The sequence below is a fragment of the Trachypithecus francoisi genome, unplaced genomic scaffold (genome assembly GCF_009764315.1).
Source record: "Trachypithecus francoisi isolate TF-2019V2 unplaced genomic scaffold, Tfra_2.0 Lachesis_group2, whole genome shotgun sequence".
NCBI classification, from domain to species: domain Eukaryota; kingdom Metazoa; phylum Chordata; class Mammalia; order Primates; family Cercopithecidae; genus Trachypithecus; species Trachypithecus francoisi.
The window spans coordinates 150,587,745-150,605,865 of record NW_022681465.1 but is presented as its reverse complement, the minus strand read 5'-3'; the positions used below and the strand labels follow the sequence as shown (position 1 = coordinate 150,605,865).

Below are 18,121 nucleotides of genomic sequence, written 5' to 3'. Positions count from 1 at the left end.
TAAACCAAACATAAGTGAAAAGAATGAGTATTCTCCAAGAGTATATTCTTTGCTCTTCTAGCATGACTTTCTCTCTGAGCAATTTCATCCATTCTCCCAGCTACATCTGTCCCTTGTGTGACAGTTACGTGGCCAACAGTCGGCCTTCACAATATGGACTGAATCATCTTGACCACAGCTAGCAAGATTTCAAGTGTAAGTTCCCAAAGGGTAGAGTCAGTGACTTACTTACGCTAGAGCCCCAGTGCCTAGTCAAGGGCCTGAGATATACCAGGGACTCTGCCAAGCTGGCTGGCTCCTGAATTTGGCATTCATCTCTCTTGGTCCAGACCTTCTAACAGTGACCTGATAGAATGTTACATAGAGCTGTCCCTCCCATACTTCAAACTTGACTTAGTGCTGAGCTTTCCAGACTTTCTGTCCAAAAAGTCCAAAAGCTACTTTCTAAGCTAGTATTGAGAAAGAATCAGAAGAGAGGGCGGAAGTGACCCATCTATCAGTCCTTTCTTGTACCAGTCTATATCTGCTACAGTATTTATCATACTACTGACTGGAATGTACTCTTCCAGAGAAAGGTCCAAGTTTGTGACTACTACAGTATTTAGCATTGTTCTTCACGTAGACAGTTAATGGGCAACTTATGTCAGGCACTGTGCTAAGCACTTAACATGTTTTATCTCAGTATATCTTCACCAAATAGCATCACTACTCTAAACACCCAGACTCAAAAATCTGAAGTCATCTTATACTCCTCTGAAATCTGCCCAGGTTTGTCTAACTCTTTTTTTTTTTTTGAGACGGAGTCTCGCTCTGTCGCCCAGGCTGGAGTGCGGTGGCCGGATCTCAGCTCACTGCAAGCTCCGCCTCCCGGGTTTACGCCATTCTCCTGCCTCAGACTCCCGAGTAGCTGGGACTACAGGCGCCCGCCACCTCGCCCAGCTAGTTTTTTTGTATTTTTTTAGTAGAGACAGTGTTTCACTATATTAGCCAGGCTGGTCTCGATCTCCTGACCTCGTGATCCGCCTGTCTCGGCCTCCCAAAGTGCTGGGATTACAGGCTTGAGCCACCGCGCCCGGCCAGTTTGTCTAACTCTTAACCAAAATGCTCTATTAACTTCTTATATATACAATAATAAATGTAGAATACATACACAGGGCCTAACATAGGATATGTGCTGAATGAATGTTAACTATGCTTTCATTACATGCATCACCACGCCCATTTCTCTCTCCTTTCATAAACAGGAAACTAGCAAGAATTAACATTCCTAGAAAGACGAAAGGTACAAAAAATACCGACTTAGTTTATTGGATAAAAACAGTGGTAAAATGGACATAAAGCCAAAAGTGAGAACAGAACATTTTCATATCTTCCCGACACTTGAAAACATACTTCCCATCATCTGGGATTCAGGTGTTAGGGACCCAGAGCCCCTGCCAAATCCCTCTCTCTTCATCTTCCCTGGAACCAAGGGGAGGAGGAAGTCAGAACCCAGGGGAGAAGGAAGTCAGAGACAATCTCAGTCCTTGTCTACCCGTTCATCCCTCAAAATCTCTGGGTTGGAGGGAAGCAGGGAAGAAATAAGGGACAAGGGGGGCTAAGGACTGGCCTCCAGGGCCCACTGCCAATAATGTCCCATATAGCTATCCTTGTCCATATCTCATCCCTAATAGGTACCACTGTCAGGCCTTAGGAGAGAGAGGAAAAGGGGGTAGATGGTTCGAGAACCAAATGTGGTCTCCAGACTCTTTCCCAGAGTCAGCAAAAGCCCTGGGGTGACCACTCCAGGACTCTAGGAGCCACTCCTTTTCCCTCCAGTCCAACCAAGAGGTGAAAAGAAATTCCTTGGGACACAGCATCCCAAGCCACTCTTAAATCTCCACATCACTTTCCTTGTCATTGTCATGGTCTCCATCATAGAACTCATTGGGTGCCTCTGGCCTGCAAAGCAAGGGGAGAGAGGTCAGGATCTCACTCCAAGTTCTAATCTTCTCCCATCACCCTCTTCCAAAGCCATTTCTCAGGCCCCATTGAGAACCACTCCTCCTCTTGTTGGTAGAGACTGCTATTCATTCACCCATTCACATATCAAATAAACATTAAGGAACTACTCTATACAGACATTGTCATAAACCTTAGCAGTACAGTAGAGTAACAAGCCAGACAAGGTTTGTCTATCCTCAAAAAGCTTACCTAATAAATGAGACTAGTAACTAACAAAGTAAATAAATATGATAATTTCAGATGATGGAGAGTACAATTAATAAAATGAAGTGATATGACTGAAGGTGATGGGAGCAAAAGGGTGAAATTTCAGACAGGAATACTGGCACATAAGACCTTATGAACGTAAGACCTCAAGTCTCAGGAGGAGCTAACCAGGGAAAGACTTCAGGAAGGCCATTCCAAGCTGCAAGAAAACCAACTACAGAGATCATGAAATGGAAAGAGACTGATGTACTCCAGTAAGAACAAGGAGGCGCCGGGCGCGGTGGCTCAAGCCTGTAATCCCAGCACTTTGGGAGGCCGAGACGGGCGGATCACGAGGTCAGGAGATCGAGACCATCCTGGCTAATACGGTGAAACCCCGTCTCTACTAAAAAATACAAAAAACTAGCCGGGCGACGAGGCGGGCGCCTGTAGTCCCAGCTACTCGGGAGGCTGAGACAGGAGAATGGCCTGAACCCGGGAGGCGGAGCTTGCAGTGAGCTGAGAGCCGGCCACTGCACTCCAGCCTGGGCGGCAGAGCAAGACTCCGTCTCAAAAAAAAAAGAACAAGGAGGCCAGGACAGCTGGGAGCACTGTGCATGAAGGAGAGTAGTTAGAAATGAGATCCTGGGTGTAGGTAAGGGCTAGCATGCAGGACCTTTTTAAGCCACAGTCAAAATTTTGGATTTTCTTCTAAGTGCAAGGTAAAGGAGAGTTTTAATTTTAAGAAGAGTGATGTGGTATTATAAACCCACAGTGAAAGAATGGATGTGAAAGCAAAACAGGGCCCAACAGGTACTCAATATTGGTTTCTTTCTTTTTCAAAAAGTATTCTCAAAGGCCAGGTGTGGTGGCTCACACCTGTAATCCCAGCACTTCGGGAGGCCAAGGCAGGTGGATCACAAGGTCAAGAGATCAAGACCATCCTGGCCAACATGGTGAAACCCCGTCTCTACTCTAAAAATACAAAAATTAGCCGGGTGTGGTGGCACATGCCTGTAATCTCATCTACTCAGGAGGCTGAGGCAGGAGAATCGCTTGAACCTGGGAGGCAGAGGTTGCAGTGAGCCGGGATTAGCCACTGCACTCCAGCCTGGCAACAGAGTGAGACTCTGTCTCAAAAAAAAAAAAAGAAAAGAAAAAGAAAAAAAAAATAGAAACGTATTCTCTGGGACACGGAGAATAGAGAAAGTCATCAAAGAGAAACTAAGGAACTAAGCCAGGAAAGGCCTTATCTGCGGGGTAAGCAATGTCTCAGTTACTTCTAAGTGCACAGCGTTAAAGGTGTGGAATCAGAGAATCAGGTTGAATCTCAGCCCTGATATTTAACTAGCCACGTGACCTTCAGAAAGTTACTTAGTCTTGCCAGACGAGGTGGCTCATGCCTATAGCCTGTAATCCTAGCACTTTGGGAGGCCCAGGCAGGCAGATCACCTGAGGTCAGGAGTTTGAGACCAGCCTAACATGGAGAAACCCCATTTCTACTAAAAATACAAAAAAAAATTAGCTGGGCGTGGAGGCGCATGCCTGTAATCCCAGCTATTTGGGAGGCTAAGGCAGGAGAATCGCTGGAACCCAGGAGGCAGAGGTTGCGGTGAGCCAAGATCATGCCATTGTACTCCAGCCTGGGCAAAAAGAGCGAAACTCTGTCTCAAAAAAAAAAAGAAAGAAAGAAAGAAAGTTACTTAGTCTTGCTGAGCCTTAGATTCCTCCAGTGTTAATCTGAGAATAAAAGCTATCAGAGTTGTCTGATGGCAACAGAATGATTATACATATGTTGTAATAGACAGCACTTAGTAGTGTCTGGTGCTTGGCAAACCCACAAAAAGTGGTAACTCTTCCTATTTCTACTCTGCAAGTCATATGCAACCTGGAGCTATAGGCATCAAAGAAGAACAGAAACTCAGTGGGTGGCCTGACAGAGAGGTAGGGCTTAGGAACAGGAAGAGGCCTGAGGCTTCTGCTGGCTGTTGAAAGCGGGTGGTATTATTATAATGCAGAGACTAGGCCCAGATGCCAGCGTGGAGCTATTGATAAAAAACCCAAACCTCTACAAAAGGAAGAACTTAAAAACAGGTTTTACCAAACCAAACCAGACAATGAAAAGCAATTTCCGTAAATCCTGGAAGCCCTGAAGCCAGATGTTCAGACACTTCCTCACCCAGGAGAGGGGATCAGGGGATATCCTTGGAGGAGGAGAGCTGGAGAGGGCCCCAAGAGTCAGAGCAGTAAAGCCCAGGTCCAGAGGAGAGATACGGAGGCCTGAACTCTAAGACAGAAGCAGATTCTAGAAGGGGCTGAGAAGCCCATCAAGCTCTGCAGCAGAGCCGGCTCAAACCTCTAACCCTGCGTGGGAGCAGGACTGCGTGTCCCACAAGTGTCCAGCTGTGGTTATCCCTCAGTCATGTAAGGAAATCTGTTCTCCATTAAGTGCATCTGTTTCTGTACTTCTGGGTTCTGTTGTCTTTTCCTTTCATTTTTCAGTCAAGTTTTGGGATTTAAAAAAAATTCTATCCTATCCTTTTTTCCCCCTAATTCATTCCACCTACAAATATTTTGTATGTATCTCAGAAAGACAAAGACTTTTTTTTTTTTTGAAAAACAACATAACCACAATACAATTATCCCACCCGAAAAAATTAACAGAGCAAAGAAATCAAAGAGCCTTAGAGAGCAGTATGCAGGCAGTGACCTGTCCAGCTCAAGACCTGGAAAGACTGAGTAAAATGCTGGCAAGACCATAAGCCACTACAGACTTTCTGGATGGTAATTTGGCAGCAAATATAAAAAATTTTAGGCCGGGCGCAGTGGCTCACGCTTGTAATCCTAGCACTTTGGGAGGCCAAGGCTGGCGGATCACGACATCAGGAGATCGAGACCATCCTGGCTAACACAGTGAAACCCCATCTCTACTAAAAATACAAAAAAATTAGCCAGGCGTGGTGGTGGGCACCTGTAGTCCCAGCTACTCAGGAGGCTGAGACAGGAGAATGGCGTGAACCCGGGAGGCGGAGCTTGCAGTAAGCCTAGATCGCGCCACTGCACTCTAGCCTGGGTGACAAAGCGAGACTCCATCTCAAAAAAAAAAAAAAAAAATTTAGGCCAGGCTCAGTGGCTCACGCCTATAATCCCAGCACTTTGGAAGGCCAGGGTGGGAATTTGAGCCCAGGAGTTTGAGAGCAGCCTGGGCAACAAGGCAAGACTCCGTCTCTACAAAAAAAAAAAAAAAATTAACCAGGTGTGGTGGTGCACACCTATGATCCCAGCTACTCGAGACGCTGAGGCAGGAGGATCACTTGAACCTAGGAGTTCAAGATTGCAGTGAGCTATAATCATGCCACTGTACTCCAGCCTGGATGACAGAATGAGACCTTGTCTCAAAAAAAAAAAAAAAAAAAAATTAGTGCACACAGCCTTTGACCTAGCAGCAACTGTTCTACGATCTAACCCACTCAAACAAGAATGCAAAGATGTATATGTAAGGGGGTTCATTGCCACATTATTACTGTAATACCAAAAAAATGGAAAATAATCTATCCACACAATAGATTATTATACAGCTGATAAAATACTGAGGCAGATTTATATTAGCTAACTGGAACCAGCCATATCATGTAAAGCAGCATATGTAGAATGACTCTATTTGTATTTATAAAAAACTAAAAACCACACAAACTGTAAATGAGTGTGTATGTGTTTGTTTGTATGTACATACAGAACAGCATATTTGCAATCTATAGAAAAAGGCCTATCTAAAATAAAAACTATTAACAGTGGTTACTCCTGTGGAATGGGTCTGGGATTGTGTGAAAGCAAACAACATATTTTGGTGCTGTTTTAAAATTTTACAATAAATACGTGTTATAACAGCAAAGAAAAGAGTGAGGAAATTGTAGCAGACTAAAGGAAGTAAGCCAGAAGCAATTAAGCTAATACCTTCTCATTTACTTTTTCCCTTTTAAACCTCCCCAGCAAGCCTATTGGAAGTAGGCTGAAGTCCCTGCTCCCAGACCTGCTATAGTTCTCCTCAGGACCCCTCTCCTCTGCATCAGCCTCATCAGTCCTGTCATAGGTCAGGAGGTCTGCAGGCACGTCATGAATCTGGACACTAGGTGCATGGTTCAGCATCTTCAGGTTTTCAAAGATTGTCTGGCGGATCTGGTCCAGATACTGGTTAGAAATGAGGAATAGAGAGCGAGAAGTTCTCAGTGATTCCTAGGGCATGCAATCTCCTAGTTGCCTTTTACCCCTACCATCCTGGTTTTCATCTCGATGGTACCTCTAGTTCAGGTCCCCCAATTGATAGCTGTCCCTCCCCACCAACCCCAACTGCCTCTACTTTAACCTGGACTGCCTCCTAGCCAATAACAGTGACAGTGATGACTTAGAACTTCCTTCTCCTTGGTTTTTCCTACTTCCCACATCTTTGACTTCTCCTGAATTCCACCTTTCAGGAGAAGTTTGTGCTCAGCTTTTCTGAGCTGCTGACCTGGCGTGAGTTCTGATTCTCGATGCGGGTGCTGACATCTGGATGAAGTGTGAAGTCTGGGGCAAAGTACTCGAAGTATTCTTGGGGAGGAGAGGAGAAAGTATGGCTCAGACTGAGAAAGGCAGCTACCAAGATTTCCCAATCTTTTTCCTTCCCATCCAGAACACCTACATAATAGCTGCCCAATCTTTTCCCTGCTCTGAGCCCAGGGGTTTAGTCTGCAGAGCTCTGAAAGTGTGAAATTTCCCATCTGCCTTCAAACCAGGTCATTCTGGAATCTGGTGAGAACGGCCTTCCTGTTATGGGGGTGTTGTGGGGCAGTCCTTACCACTATAGGGAAGCTCCTCACTAATGGCCTCTTCTACCAGCAGCGATGTCTCATATGTCCTGAAACCAACCAGCAGAGGGGAGCAGGCTGACCAAGTGGGCTGAAGGGCCCACGTGGCCATATCTGAGGGACACCCTAGCTCACACTGGACAACAGGGGAGGAAATCAGGAGGGTGCTCACCAGCAACGGGCAACATTTCGGACAGTATAACCACCACCACCCAGCACCAGTAGAGGGATATTGAAGCTCTTGACATATTCGACGCATTCCCTGTTAAAAGGAACCAGAGGAAGATGTGGAGGTTATCAAAAGACAAGGTAAATACCTTTAGATATTGCCTGAAAGGAGCACAAAAAAACTATAAATGTTCCAAATCTTTAGCTGCATAGTGAAATTCATTATGTCATACCCTTAAGAGTTGCATATACTTTATATGCTGTGTCTCAATAAAAATTTTAAAATAAAGCACAGTCCCACCTCTGTTCTGCTCAACACCCTCCCTGGCACCCTGCGTGTTAACCAACTACTCTCATCAATGCAAGTTCTGTCAATTCTAGCCTTGAAAATATAACTCATGCCCGGTGCGGTGCTTACGCCTGTAATCCTAGCACTTTGGGAGGCTGAAGCAGATGAATTGCCTGAGCTCAGGAGTTTGAGACCAGCCTGGGCAATGTGGCAAAACTCAGTCTCTACTAAAAATAAAAAATATATATATATACTTATATATAGAGAGAGAGAGCACCAGGTATGATGGCACATGCCTGTAGTCCCAGCTACTCAGAAGGCTGAGGCAGGAGAATCGCTTGAACCCAGGAGGCAGAGCTTGCAGTGAGCCAAGATCGTGCCACTGCACTCCAGCCTGGGCGACAGAGCAAGACTCCATCTCAAAAAAGAAAAAAAGAAAACCATATATATGTGTGTGTGTGTTGAAACAGCCGGGTTGTGGCTGTTGTTCTTCATTGCCACCTCGTTCACCTTAGTCTGGGCACCTAACCAACACCATGGCTTCCTAACTGGTCTTCCCACTTCCATCCCCATTCCCCATCCAAACTTTTCTCTATTCAGCAGTCAGAATAGTCACTTTCAAACACAGACTGGATCATGTCACTTTCCTGCTTAAAATCCTTCAATGGTTTCCCATCATGTTTGGAATATAATTCAAACTCCTGACCAGGGTTTAAAGGCTCTGCACAATCTCACCATGGCCAGCTTCTCAGACCTCACCTCAAACTACCTCCAGCCTGTCCCTGCATTCTACTTCGTCAGCTCATTCCTGCTACAGCCTTTTTTTTTTTTTTTTTTAAAGAAACAGTGTCTCACTCTGTTGCCCAGACTGAAGTCCAGTGGCATAATCATAGCTCACTGTAACCTCAAACTCCTGGGCTCAAGTGATCCTCCTGCCTCAGCTTCCTGAGTAGCTAGGACTATAGGCATGCACCATCATGCCCAGCTGATGTTGTTTTTTATTTTCTGTAGAGATGGCTCTTGCTACGTTGCCCAGGCTGGTCTCACACTCCTAGCCTCAGGCAATTCTCCCACTTTGGCCTCTCAAAGTGTTGGGATTATAGGTGTGTGCCACTGGGCCCAGCCCTCAGAGCCTTTTGTGGGCCTTTGTCAACGCTTTGGACAGGCTTCTCTCTGCTCCTTTTATGACTCACTCCTTCTTAGTCTCCAGGTCTCAGCTCAAATTTTACTTCTTCAGAAAAACTTTTCTAAATCATGCTATCTAAAGTAGGTCCCCCATTGTATCCTGTGTCTCAGCTTTCTTTTTTCTTTCATAGAATCTATAACAATCTATTTTATTTGATTATTTATTTTTTGTCTGTTTCCTAAACTGTAAACTCCACAGGAGACTCCTCATTCCATCCCCATGATGTGGTATGATGCCTGGAACATAATAGGTGCTTAATAAAAATATATTGTGAATGAATGACCATCTAGGGAACTCTGTTCAAGATGACATTTCTAGTTCAAGTACAATTTATAGCTACTTTTGATTTCCAAGCAGAGGTGAGGCCCATTCCCCAACTACCCCCACCCACGTACTGAAGTTCAAGGCCACTTGAAAACCTTGCGGAGAAGAAGGAGAGCAAGTCTCACCCATGCCCTCGGATGCTGAGGTTAAAGCAGCCCAATCGATCACAGCCCAGAGAGTCAGCTCCACACTGCAAAAAGCAAAAGCCCAGGCAAGTGCAGTGAGATAACTGATCAGAACATCACAGATACCCCGTCTATCACCAACCTAAAGAACCTCCTCTTCCCTTGCCCTCTTTCCCCAAGCCCAGGCAGAACACTCCTGAGGAGGAACTGACAGTATTACCTGGAGCACAATGCATGTGGGTTGGTAGAAGTCCACTACCTGGTTGATAACCGGCTGGAAAAGGTGCTTGTAACCTGGGAGAGGGCCAAAGATGGGCACCTGGCACCCCAAGGGGATGGGGAGACAGGGAACAAAAGGAAAAAGGGGGTTGAGCGAGCATGTAGCCCAGGAAAGGGGCAACCCAAAAGAACCAAATCTTTGGTCTGAAACTTCTGGAAGGGATCCCAGACTGCTGTGAGTGACTGATGAAAGCCAATGACTTTTCCCAGAAAAAAGCACATATACATGATATGTTGCATACAATTCCCAGGGATTCATGGTCCCTCTGAAGGCCCTTCATCCTTAAGGACACCTGGACCCAACAGCAGACGATACGAGGCAGAAGAGGTTATTTCAAGGAGAAAAAGAAGGGGCCTAGGGAACAGAGGGAAGACTTCAATACTTACTCTGGTCATCAATGCCATCCCGCAGGGGCACATTCAGACAGTAGTAGCGGCCACTCTCTGCCCCAACTTCATACATGTCACCTATAGGGAAGCGGGTGGTGGTAGCCACACATGGGAAGCACCCACAGCCCAGTTGTTTCAACCCCAATCTGCACTCTGGGAGCCTCTCACTGCATCTATGTAGCCTCACCATAAACTCCCTAGAGCCACTAAATCTCTTGCAGCTTGCATTCATTTGGCAAAGAGTTTTGGGGGATCTACTCTCAGCCAACTGTGTCCTAGGCAGTAGGGATGCAGCAGTGAACGGAACTAATGAAATTTACGATATGCCACCAAGCTTATATTCTTAGGGAGTAGGCAAGAGGGAGGCAATAAACAAAACAAAAGAAAAAACCACAATAAACATAAATAGCAGTGAGTGTTCTGAGGATTCGAATGAGGCTGATGTAACAGAGGAATGGGGAAGGAGGTGATTGTGACAACTGGGGTGGTCAGGAAAGGCTTCTCTGAGGAGGGGACACCTGAAATGAGACTAGAAGGCTGAGAAGGAGGCATAGTAAAAAGCTGAAGGGTGCAAATGGGAAAGTAATCCCTATTCCCATACCTGTGCCAGGGAAGAAGTAATTTCCGTATTTGTGGAAGGACACCGTCATGACCCGGTCAGTGAGGTAGAAAGCTTCCTGAACCCCGTCACCATGGTGGATGTCAATATCAATGTAAAGCACCCGAGGGTGGTACCTGGAGGGAAGCCAAAGCCAGGGTCTGAGCTAGAAGAGAACCCCTGACCCACTCCTCCCAAACACCGGGTCTCGAATTGTGAAGAGTCTGCTTCTGCCCTGGTCACCTGAAACTTAGTATCACCAGTTCCCTAAAGGCAACTGGGAGCTCCAGGCTAGAGGCTAGAGGCAGGGACAGAAGAGGGATATGCAGAGAAGGCTGAAATGTGAGCAGGCAGCAGGGAATCTGTAGCAGTGGAAGAGGCAGCCTGAATAAAGCATCAAGAACTTGGGAGAAGCTAGTCAGGGAGGAGGGAGGTCAAGGTCAGGGCTGGGTCTGAGAGACCTTCTCAGCCAAGAATCCCGTAACTGCCCCCATCTCCTCCTGGGCTACTTACTTGAGCAGCTCCAGGATGCCAATCACAATGTCGTTGACATAGCAGAAGCCAGAGGCCTATGGCAAGACAGTGGTCTCATAAAGAGAGGAGCAGTTCCCCTACCCAGCTGCCCCCCACCATCATCCTAAACACCTACCCGAGGATGGCCACTGTCTTTCCCATCACCTCCTCACTCACCTCAAACTTCTTGGCATGGTGCAGACCACCAGCCCAGTTAATGGCAATATCACAGATCTGAAAGACAAACACCCAAGTCACAGTCCTTCCTGCCCACCCCTCAAGCTGGGAGCCCAGGATCAGGGTTAAATCCCGAGTCCAGGGATCTAGAGGAAAGGAGGAACAGGACTCGGGACTATGTCACCTTGTTGTTCAGCTGGGTTGCTCCTTGCAGAGATGCGCCTGTGTAACGCGAGCAGAACTCAAAGAGCCCGGGAAACACTGGGCTGCAGGGAAGAGGAACAAGTTGGAACCCTCCTGCCTCTGTCTGGGCCCTTCCCATACCTCCCTCCCCACTCCAGTTTCCTCCAATCTCCATTTTTCAAGAACCTTCTCTCCCCCTCCTACACACCTGTGCTATCTGCAAATTTATTCAACAAATATTTTGGATCAAACCATGTACCAAGCCCTGTGCAAGGCACTGGATGGGAAGTAAAGAAGCATTTAACTGTCAGGGAGTTTGTATCCTAGCTGGGGAAAGAAGCAAGCAGCTTCCAGGTACTGAAGTACAATGTTAAAAGGCAATCAGTTGAAAGAAAACATGAGCTCTGTTTTTCTTAGTCTCAGTGTAACACATTTTAACATAATGTTCAATAATATTCTTCACAGTCACACATTTTAAAGAAAGAATTGTATACCTACATGTGTGAAACGGTGATGAGATAACCCACAAAAAGCCTGTGGCACAGTATACAGTATCTGCTAAGCCTTTAATAAATGTCAGTTATAATTATTACCATTGTTATTCTTTATAAAAAGCAAAGGCTTGAAGCCAGACACAAAAGGCTACTTACTGTATGACTCCATTTATGCAACATTCTGGAAAAAGTAAAATATAAGGACAGACATCAGATCAGTAGTTGGCTGGATCTAGGTTGGAGAGAAGATATTAACTACAAAAGGGTGAGTGACCTTTGTCAGGTAATGGAAATTTCCTATACCTTGATACTTTCTTTTTTTTGCAGAGACAGGGTCTCACTATGTTGCCCAAGCTGGTCTCGAACTCCTAGGCATAAGTGATCCTCCTGCCTTGGCCTTCCAAAGTGTTGGGACTACAGGTGTGAGCCATCAGCGCTGGCCCTACACCTTGATATATTCTATCAAAACTCTCTGAACTCTTACACCTAAAAAAGGTTAATTTTACTGTATGCAAGTTATACCTATATAAACCTGACTTTTTAAAGAGGAAAGGCTTAGGCAATCCCTAGTTTTAGGTCTCAAAAAAAAGAAAAATAGTGCAGCTGACACTTTTGACCATGTGAAAAACAGAACTGTAGGGGCTTTTTGTTTATTTGTTTTTTAAGATGGAGTCTCGCTCTGTCGCCCAGGCTGGGGTGCAGTGGCCTCACCGCAGCCTCCGCCTCCCAGGTTCCAGCGAGAATTGTAGAGTTTTACAGTTTCTCAAAAGGTTTGGAAAGAATTAGAGATTAATACCTAGAAAACTAAGCAAATGAAAAAATAATGCAATTGTCAGCTCCAGGAAAAACAAAAAGCTTTAGAAGAAAATAGATTAAATCACACTATACTATTTGGCTTGATAGTAAATGAATCTTTCAGAGTTATAATAATGTAAACATAGAATACTGATTTATTTTTAAATTATTATGAAGCTGAAAGGGGAAAGGAAGCCAACGTGATGGTGTAAGAAGACTAAATGCTCATATCCCATACTAAGAGCTTAACAGATACCACCTAAAATTGACAGACGAAGAAATAGCAATGAGAGACAATACAGGAGGGCAGTATGATTACAAGCACAGATTCTGGAGCCAGACTACTTAGGTTCAAATTCTAGTTCTTTAACACCTACTAATGATAGTGAGGTTGTACAAACTGTTTCACCTTTCTGTGCCTAAGTGTCCTCATCTGTAAAATGAAACAATAATAGATCCTGCTTCACAGGAGTTGTTGAGATTAAATAAGCTAACGGCTGTAAAGCACTTAGAACAGTACCTAGTATATAACAGGTATTCCCTAAGGATTACAGATTAGTAATAATAGTCAATTAATATTATTATTATTTAAAAATCCAAAGGTAAATACCAGAAGACATAGGGAAAGGAGCTGAAAGTGGCTGTCACTGGGCAGAGGGATTTATGGGTGAAAGGGAGAGGTCTAGAATTTTTTTTTTTTTTTTTTTTGAGAGAGTCTCGCTCTGTTGTCCAGACTGGAGTACAGTGGCGCAATCTCAGCTCACTGCAACCTCCGCCTCCTGACTTCAAGCAATTATCCTGCCTCAGCCTCCCAAAGCAGCTGGAACTAAAGGCATGCACCACCACGCCTGGCTAATTTTTGTATTTTTAGTAGAGATGGGATTTCACCGTGTTGGCCAGGCTGGTCTTGAACTCCTGACCTTAGGTGACCCACCCGCCTCGGCCTCCTAAAGTGCTGGGATTACAGGCATGAGCTACCACGCCCGGCCTGGGACTGCTTTTTTATTTTTTTCATTTAAAGGCCTGTAGTACAATTTGGCTATTTATGTTAGAATACTTTGAAAGCAATTGGAAATTCATTAAACAGAAGAAAAATTCCTGATTCTCATCAGAAATACAGATAAGACAACTGTAACTTGTTTGACAGGAAGACTGATGCAGCATAAATAGCCCAGAGATAGTATTCTAATTAGCATTCCCTAATTGCACAAACAGCATCTACAGGACCCCAGTGTGGCTTAAGGGCTGACCCTGTATTCTCAGACCTAGAAAGTGAGCTCAGAAATAGCAGCAGGAATAGTAACAAAAAAACAAGAACTCTCCCGAGACAGCACGTGACTGAACACCAAATGAGCAGTGCAGTGTGTGCAGGACAGAGCTCTATGGGCTGGTGTGGTCAAGAAAGTTTTCATGGAGATGGTGTATGAAGACTAAGAAGGCCTTGAAGAGGCTGAATACAGAACTAAGGGCATTCCAGGAAGGCATCCCGTGCAGCTAAGGTGTAGGGATAAAGTTGGAAAGGTGCCAATGCCATCCTAATGAGTTGGCCTCTATCCTACAGCCCTGTCATTTCTTAATGACAGAAAGATCTGTCATTAAGATCTTTCAGGAAAACAGATTAGTGGTTTAAAAACCTGGGATCTGGATCATGCACACTCCCCAATGGCCAGTTATGTGACTGAGGCTAAGTTACCTAAATATTCCCAAACCTCAGTTTACTTATGTATAACATCAGAAAAAGGTCTATTATAATATATCTAAGGACTGGCATGAGAATTAAGTGGATTTCCCAGCAACCCTTGGCATAATACCTAGAGAGTAAGCACTCAATACATGGTAGCTCTCATAAGAAACTCTACTGGATCAACAATCTGGTTTCTTCAAGAAATACATTCAAGGGAGTGACAGAAAAGCTACAAATTAAAAGTCTTAAGAGACCTATCAATCAAAAGCATTGTGTAGACCTTGTTTAGATCCAGATTTAAACTAACTACAAAATAATTATGAGACAACTGCAGAAATTTGAATACTGATTGCATATTTGATGACATTAAGGAATCACTTAACTTTTTAGGTTTGATAATGATACTTTTTCTTTTAAAAGAGTATCATTTAGCGATACATAATAAAATATTTATGGATAAAAGGATATAACATCGAGGATTTGCTTTAAAACAATCTAACATGAGGGAGTATAGATGAAGTAAGAGTGGCCATTTGCTCAGCCGGGCGCAACAGCTCATGCCTGTAATCCCAGCACTTTTGGAGGCTGAGGCTGGTGGATCACCTGAGGTCAGGAGTTCAAAACAAGCCTGACCAACATGGTGAAACCCCATCTCTACTAAACATACAAAAATTATTCGGGCATGGTGGCAGGCACCTGTAATTCCAGCTACTCGGGAGTCTGAGGCATAAGGATCACTTGAACCCAAGAGGCAGAGGTTGCAGTGAGTCAAGACTGCACTCCAGCCTGGGCTACAGAGTGAGACTCTGTCTCAAAAAAAAAAAGAGTGGCCATTTGCTCCTAAGTGTTAAAGCTAGGTGATGGATGGGAAGTCACTGCACTACTTCACTTTCTGAAATTTTTGAAATTTTCCCTAATAGAAAGTTTAAAAACAAAAATAAGTAGAATTGAGGAACTGGTAGCTGTGATGGTTACTATTTTTTCATGGAAGTAGAGTAGAATGTAAGCAAAGATCATGGCTTATCTTTGTTGTCCACTCCCTTCCCCACAGGGTCTAATCCTGACTCTTCTATGGATGATACAAGCTCAATGTAAACCTAATGGTATCAAACCACTCCTTTGTTGTTTTTTTGTTTTTTTAACTGCCCTCTTAAGATCAGGACTTTTTAAAAAACTTTGATAGCTTCCCTCTACTCTAGGGGTAAAAACCCCAATTCATAATAGAGCTGTTTACTTTTAAAAGGCCCTATTTCTTTAGCCTCAATTCAGTTCACCTCCTCTTCATATTCTGCACTTGGCCTTTTTTCTGTTCCTCAAATGAGTCATACTCAATCCTACCACAGACCCTTAGCACTTGTCCCTACTGCCTGCTATACTCCTCCCCTCACCCTTCAACCACCTTTCATCTCATTAATTCTACTCTTTTTTCAGATCTCAGCTCAATCTTTACTTCCTCTAGGAAGGCCCCACCGACCAGCCACTACACCAGGCTAAACAATTCTCCACATATATACTCTCATAATCTGTTATACACCTCTTCTTCATAAGACTTAGCAAAAATACAGTATTCAAATTTTGTTTTTGTTCATCACTGCATTCCCAGCACTTAGCACAGGGCCTGGCCTAGAACAAGTGACCAATAAATATTTATTGAATAAACAAGTAAGTGAATTATGATTCATTGACAAGTAGGCCCCCCTTGAGATCTTCCCACTGCTGCCAAAAGACCTCACTGAAGGGCTTGGCATTAAACTATTAGACATCAAAAGTCCCAGTCCTCCCTCACCAGTCATCGCCTACGTTGAAGGCATTAAGACTCTTGGTGAAGCCTTGCATATTGGTGGGGCTGACTCTCTGCAGGAAGTCAATGTAGTCCTCGGAGTGGAAGCGGCACATGTCATGCTGGGAGGCCTGGTATGGCTTGAAGACCTCAGGATGGAGACACAAGATGAACCCAGCCAGAGTCAGCCCCACTCCACAGACTCAGACCACCCATACTGAACCCAGCCCTGGAGACTGTATGAAGCCAAACATAGCATTCCCCTCATCCCACAATCCTTAAGTCAATAGAGAGACTCCGATTAACTAGGTGAGTTATTACGAATGAGCCCCCTGAAGACCATTTCTTTTCCTTTCCACCTCCAGCTCAGCCTATTGTACCTTCTCAACTTTGAGCCCTGATCCACCTGCCCTGTTTCTTGGATCTCCTATTCCCAGTTCTCTCCACGCTCATCTCCTCCCCCAAGCTCTGATTCTGTCCTCTTTCCTCTGGATTCTTCTTTCTGGAGTCAAATATATGGGATATATGTCAACTTTCTAATTAAAATCAAAAGTTTACTATCTTTGGAAAGTCGGGGGGATGTGTCACACCTCTTTGAAAACTGGACAAGAAAGAGCTTTCTTCTCCCAGAAAATGCACACAGGTACATATAGGCAAACAATCTCAAGGGATAAAGATTCCTGCACTAACATCACCTCAGTCTTTTCTATGACCAATCTATTTGTCTGTGCCTGGGCACAAGCAATGAACATTCATTCATATTGTTCACTAGCTTCCCTAGCAACACATAAAGCCTGGGCTTAGCTGTTTTGTCTTATTTTTTCTTTTGAGACAAGGTCCTCCCTGTCAACTCAGGCTGCTGATCATAGCTCACTGTAACTTCAAACTCCTGGGCCCAAGCCATCCTCTCGCCTCAGCCTCCCAAGTAGTTAGGATTACAGGCACACCCACCACACATGGCTACTTTTTTTATTTTTTATTTTTGTAGAGATGTGGGTCCCACTGTGGCCCAAGCTGGCCTCCAACTCCTGGCCTCAAGCGATCCTCCCATTTCAGCCTCCCAAAGTTCTGGGATTACAGGCATGGGCCACCACACCTGGCCTGGCTTAACTGTTACTATCTCATATCACAGCCATAAATTCCATGCTGGGAGGACAGCATGTGTATGTCTGGGAGATGAAAAACTGGATAGCGATTAAGCAGAACCATGCAGAGGTATTCCGGGCTGAAAACGGAATACTTCAGATTTCTCCTCTCTTCCACACGCACATACACATTTACAAACACGGCAGTATCGTTCCACCCTGGAGCCCTAGCTCCTTGGAGGTAAAGAAAGGTGGCAAAAGAGGAGTGGGAACTGAGGGTAAACCTTACACCCTGATACAGCGATATCCGCTCCCCTAACCCTAATTCCTGAGACCAAGGCCCTATCCACACTCTAAAATGCAGAGGAGGAACACTCCTTCTGTCTTCAAACCAGCCCCCACATCACCCTAACCCTAGGCCAAGGGCTAGTGTGCCTATAGTCAGAGGGTGGCCGACCTGAGCTGAGAAAGTACTTTCCATTAAGCAGAGGACGCCACCTCCAACACCCGGCACTTTCAAGGTACTCCGGTGTCTTCTATCCAGCTCCCCGCTACTCTAGTGGCGGGTTGCACTTGATGCACTCAGTCCAGCCCACCTATCCCTTCCGCCACAGCTCGCCCCACCCCCACCAACCCCCGGCCGAGGCGGCGAAACTCACGATCATCTTCTTATAGAGACCGTAATGCAGGACCAGGCTATGGGTCAATGCCAAGCGATGAGGCTTCATAGGGTGTCCAGCTCCTGGGGGTGGGGAGAAGAGAGTTCGTCAGCTCTCACCCCTGGAGTTGCAACCCCCCGCCTCAAAAACTCCGCGTCCCAACCCCTCATGCATAGCCCTGTTTCCTCACCGTAGTGGAAGTTGCCCACGTCGGGGTCGTAGAAATAGGCCACGGTCTTGGCCATGGTGCCGGCGGGAGCAGGCCCCGCGCCTCCGCCGCCCGCCGCCCGCCGCCCGCCGCGAACCCCTCCCCAGCCGTGCGTGCTGCGCAAGCACGTAGCCTGCCTCTGCGGAACTG

General features: G+C 45.3%; 1 protein-coding gene across 2 annotated transcripts; it reads right to left on the bottom strand.

Moving 5' to 3' along the window:
* Window positions 1-1,278: 1,278 nt before the first annotated feature.
* Window positions 1,279-18,117, bottom strand: HDAC3 (histone deacetylase 3). 2 transcript variants are annotated; one of them, XM_033180850.1, is made up of 15 exons: window positions 17,954-18,117; window positions 17,764-17,846; window positions 16,026-16,168; window positions 11,268-11,349; window positions 11,084-11,140; window positions 10,907-10,962; window positions 10,397-10,530; window positions 9,793-9,873; window positions 9,347-9,420; window positions 9,127-9,191; window positions 7,207-7,296; window positions 7,026-7,084; window positions 6,698-6,777; window positions 6,221-6,378; window positions 1,279-1,941 (listed from the first exon to the last, which is right to left on the bottom strand). In XM_033180850.1, exons 1-15 carry the CDS (start codon window positions 18,006-18,008, stop codon window positions 1,872-1,874), a joined length of 1,287 nt encoding a protein of 428 aa, XP_033036741.1. In that variant the 5' UTR covers window positions 18,009-18,117; the 3' UTR covers window positions 1,279-1,871. The 2 variants fall into 2 exon arrangements, with proteins under 2 accessions (XP_033036741.1, XP_033036742.1); XM_033180851.1 differs by lacking the exons at window positions 17,764-17,846; window positions 17,954-18,117 and adding an exon at window positions 11,917-11,941 and having other exon boundaries at window positions 16,026-16,165.
* Between the last annotated feature and the right edge of the window lie 4 nt (window positions 18,118-18,121).

Coding starts and splice junctions, on each gene's coding strand:
- HDAC3 (XM_033180850.1), bottom strand. CDS start 18,008: ATGGCCAAGACCGTGGCCTATTTCTACGACCCCGACGTGGGCAACTTC. Junction 10,531..10,906: donor GGCATCCTGGAGCTGCTCAA/GTAAGTAGCCCA, acceptor GCTTCCCTCCAG/GTACCACCCTCGGGTGCTTT. Junction 6,778..7,025: donor TGAGGAGCTTCCCTATAGTG/GTAAGGACTGCC, acceptor CTCCTCCCCAAG/AATACTTCGAGTACTTTGCC.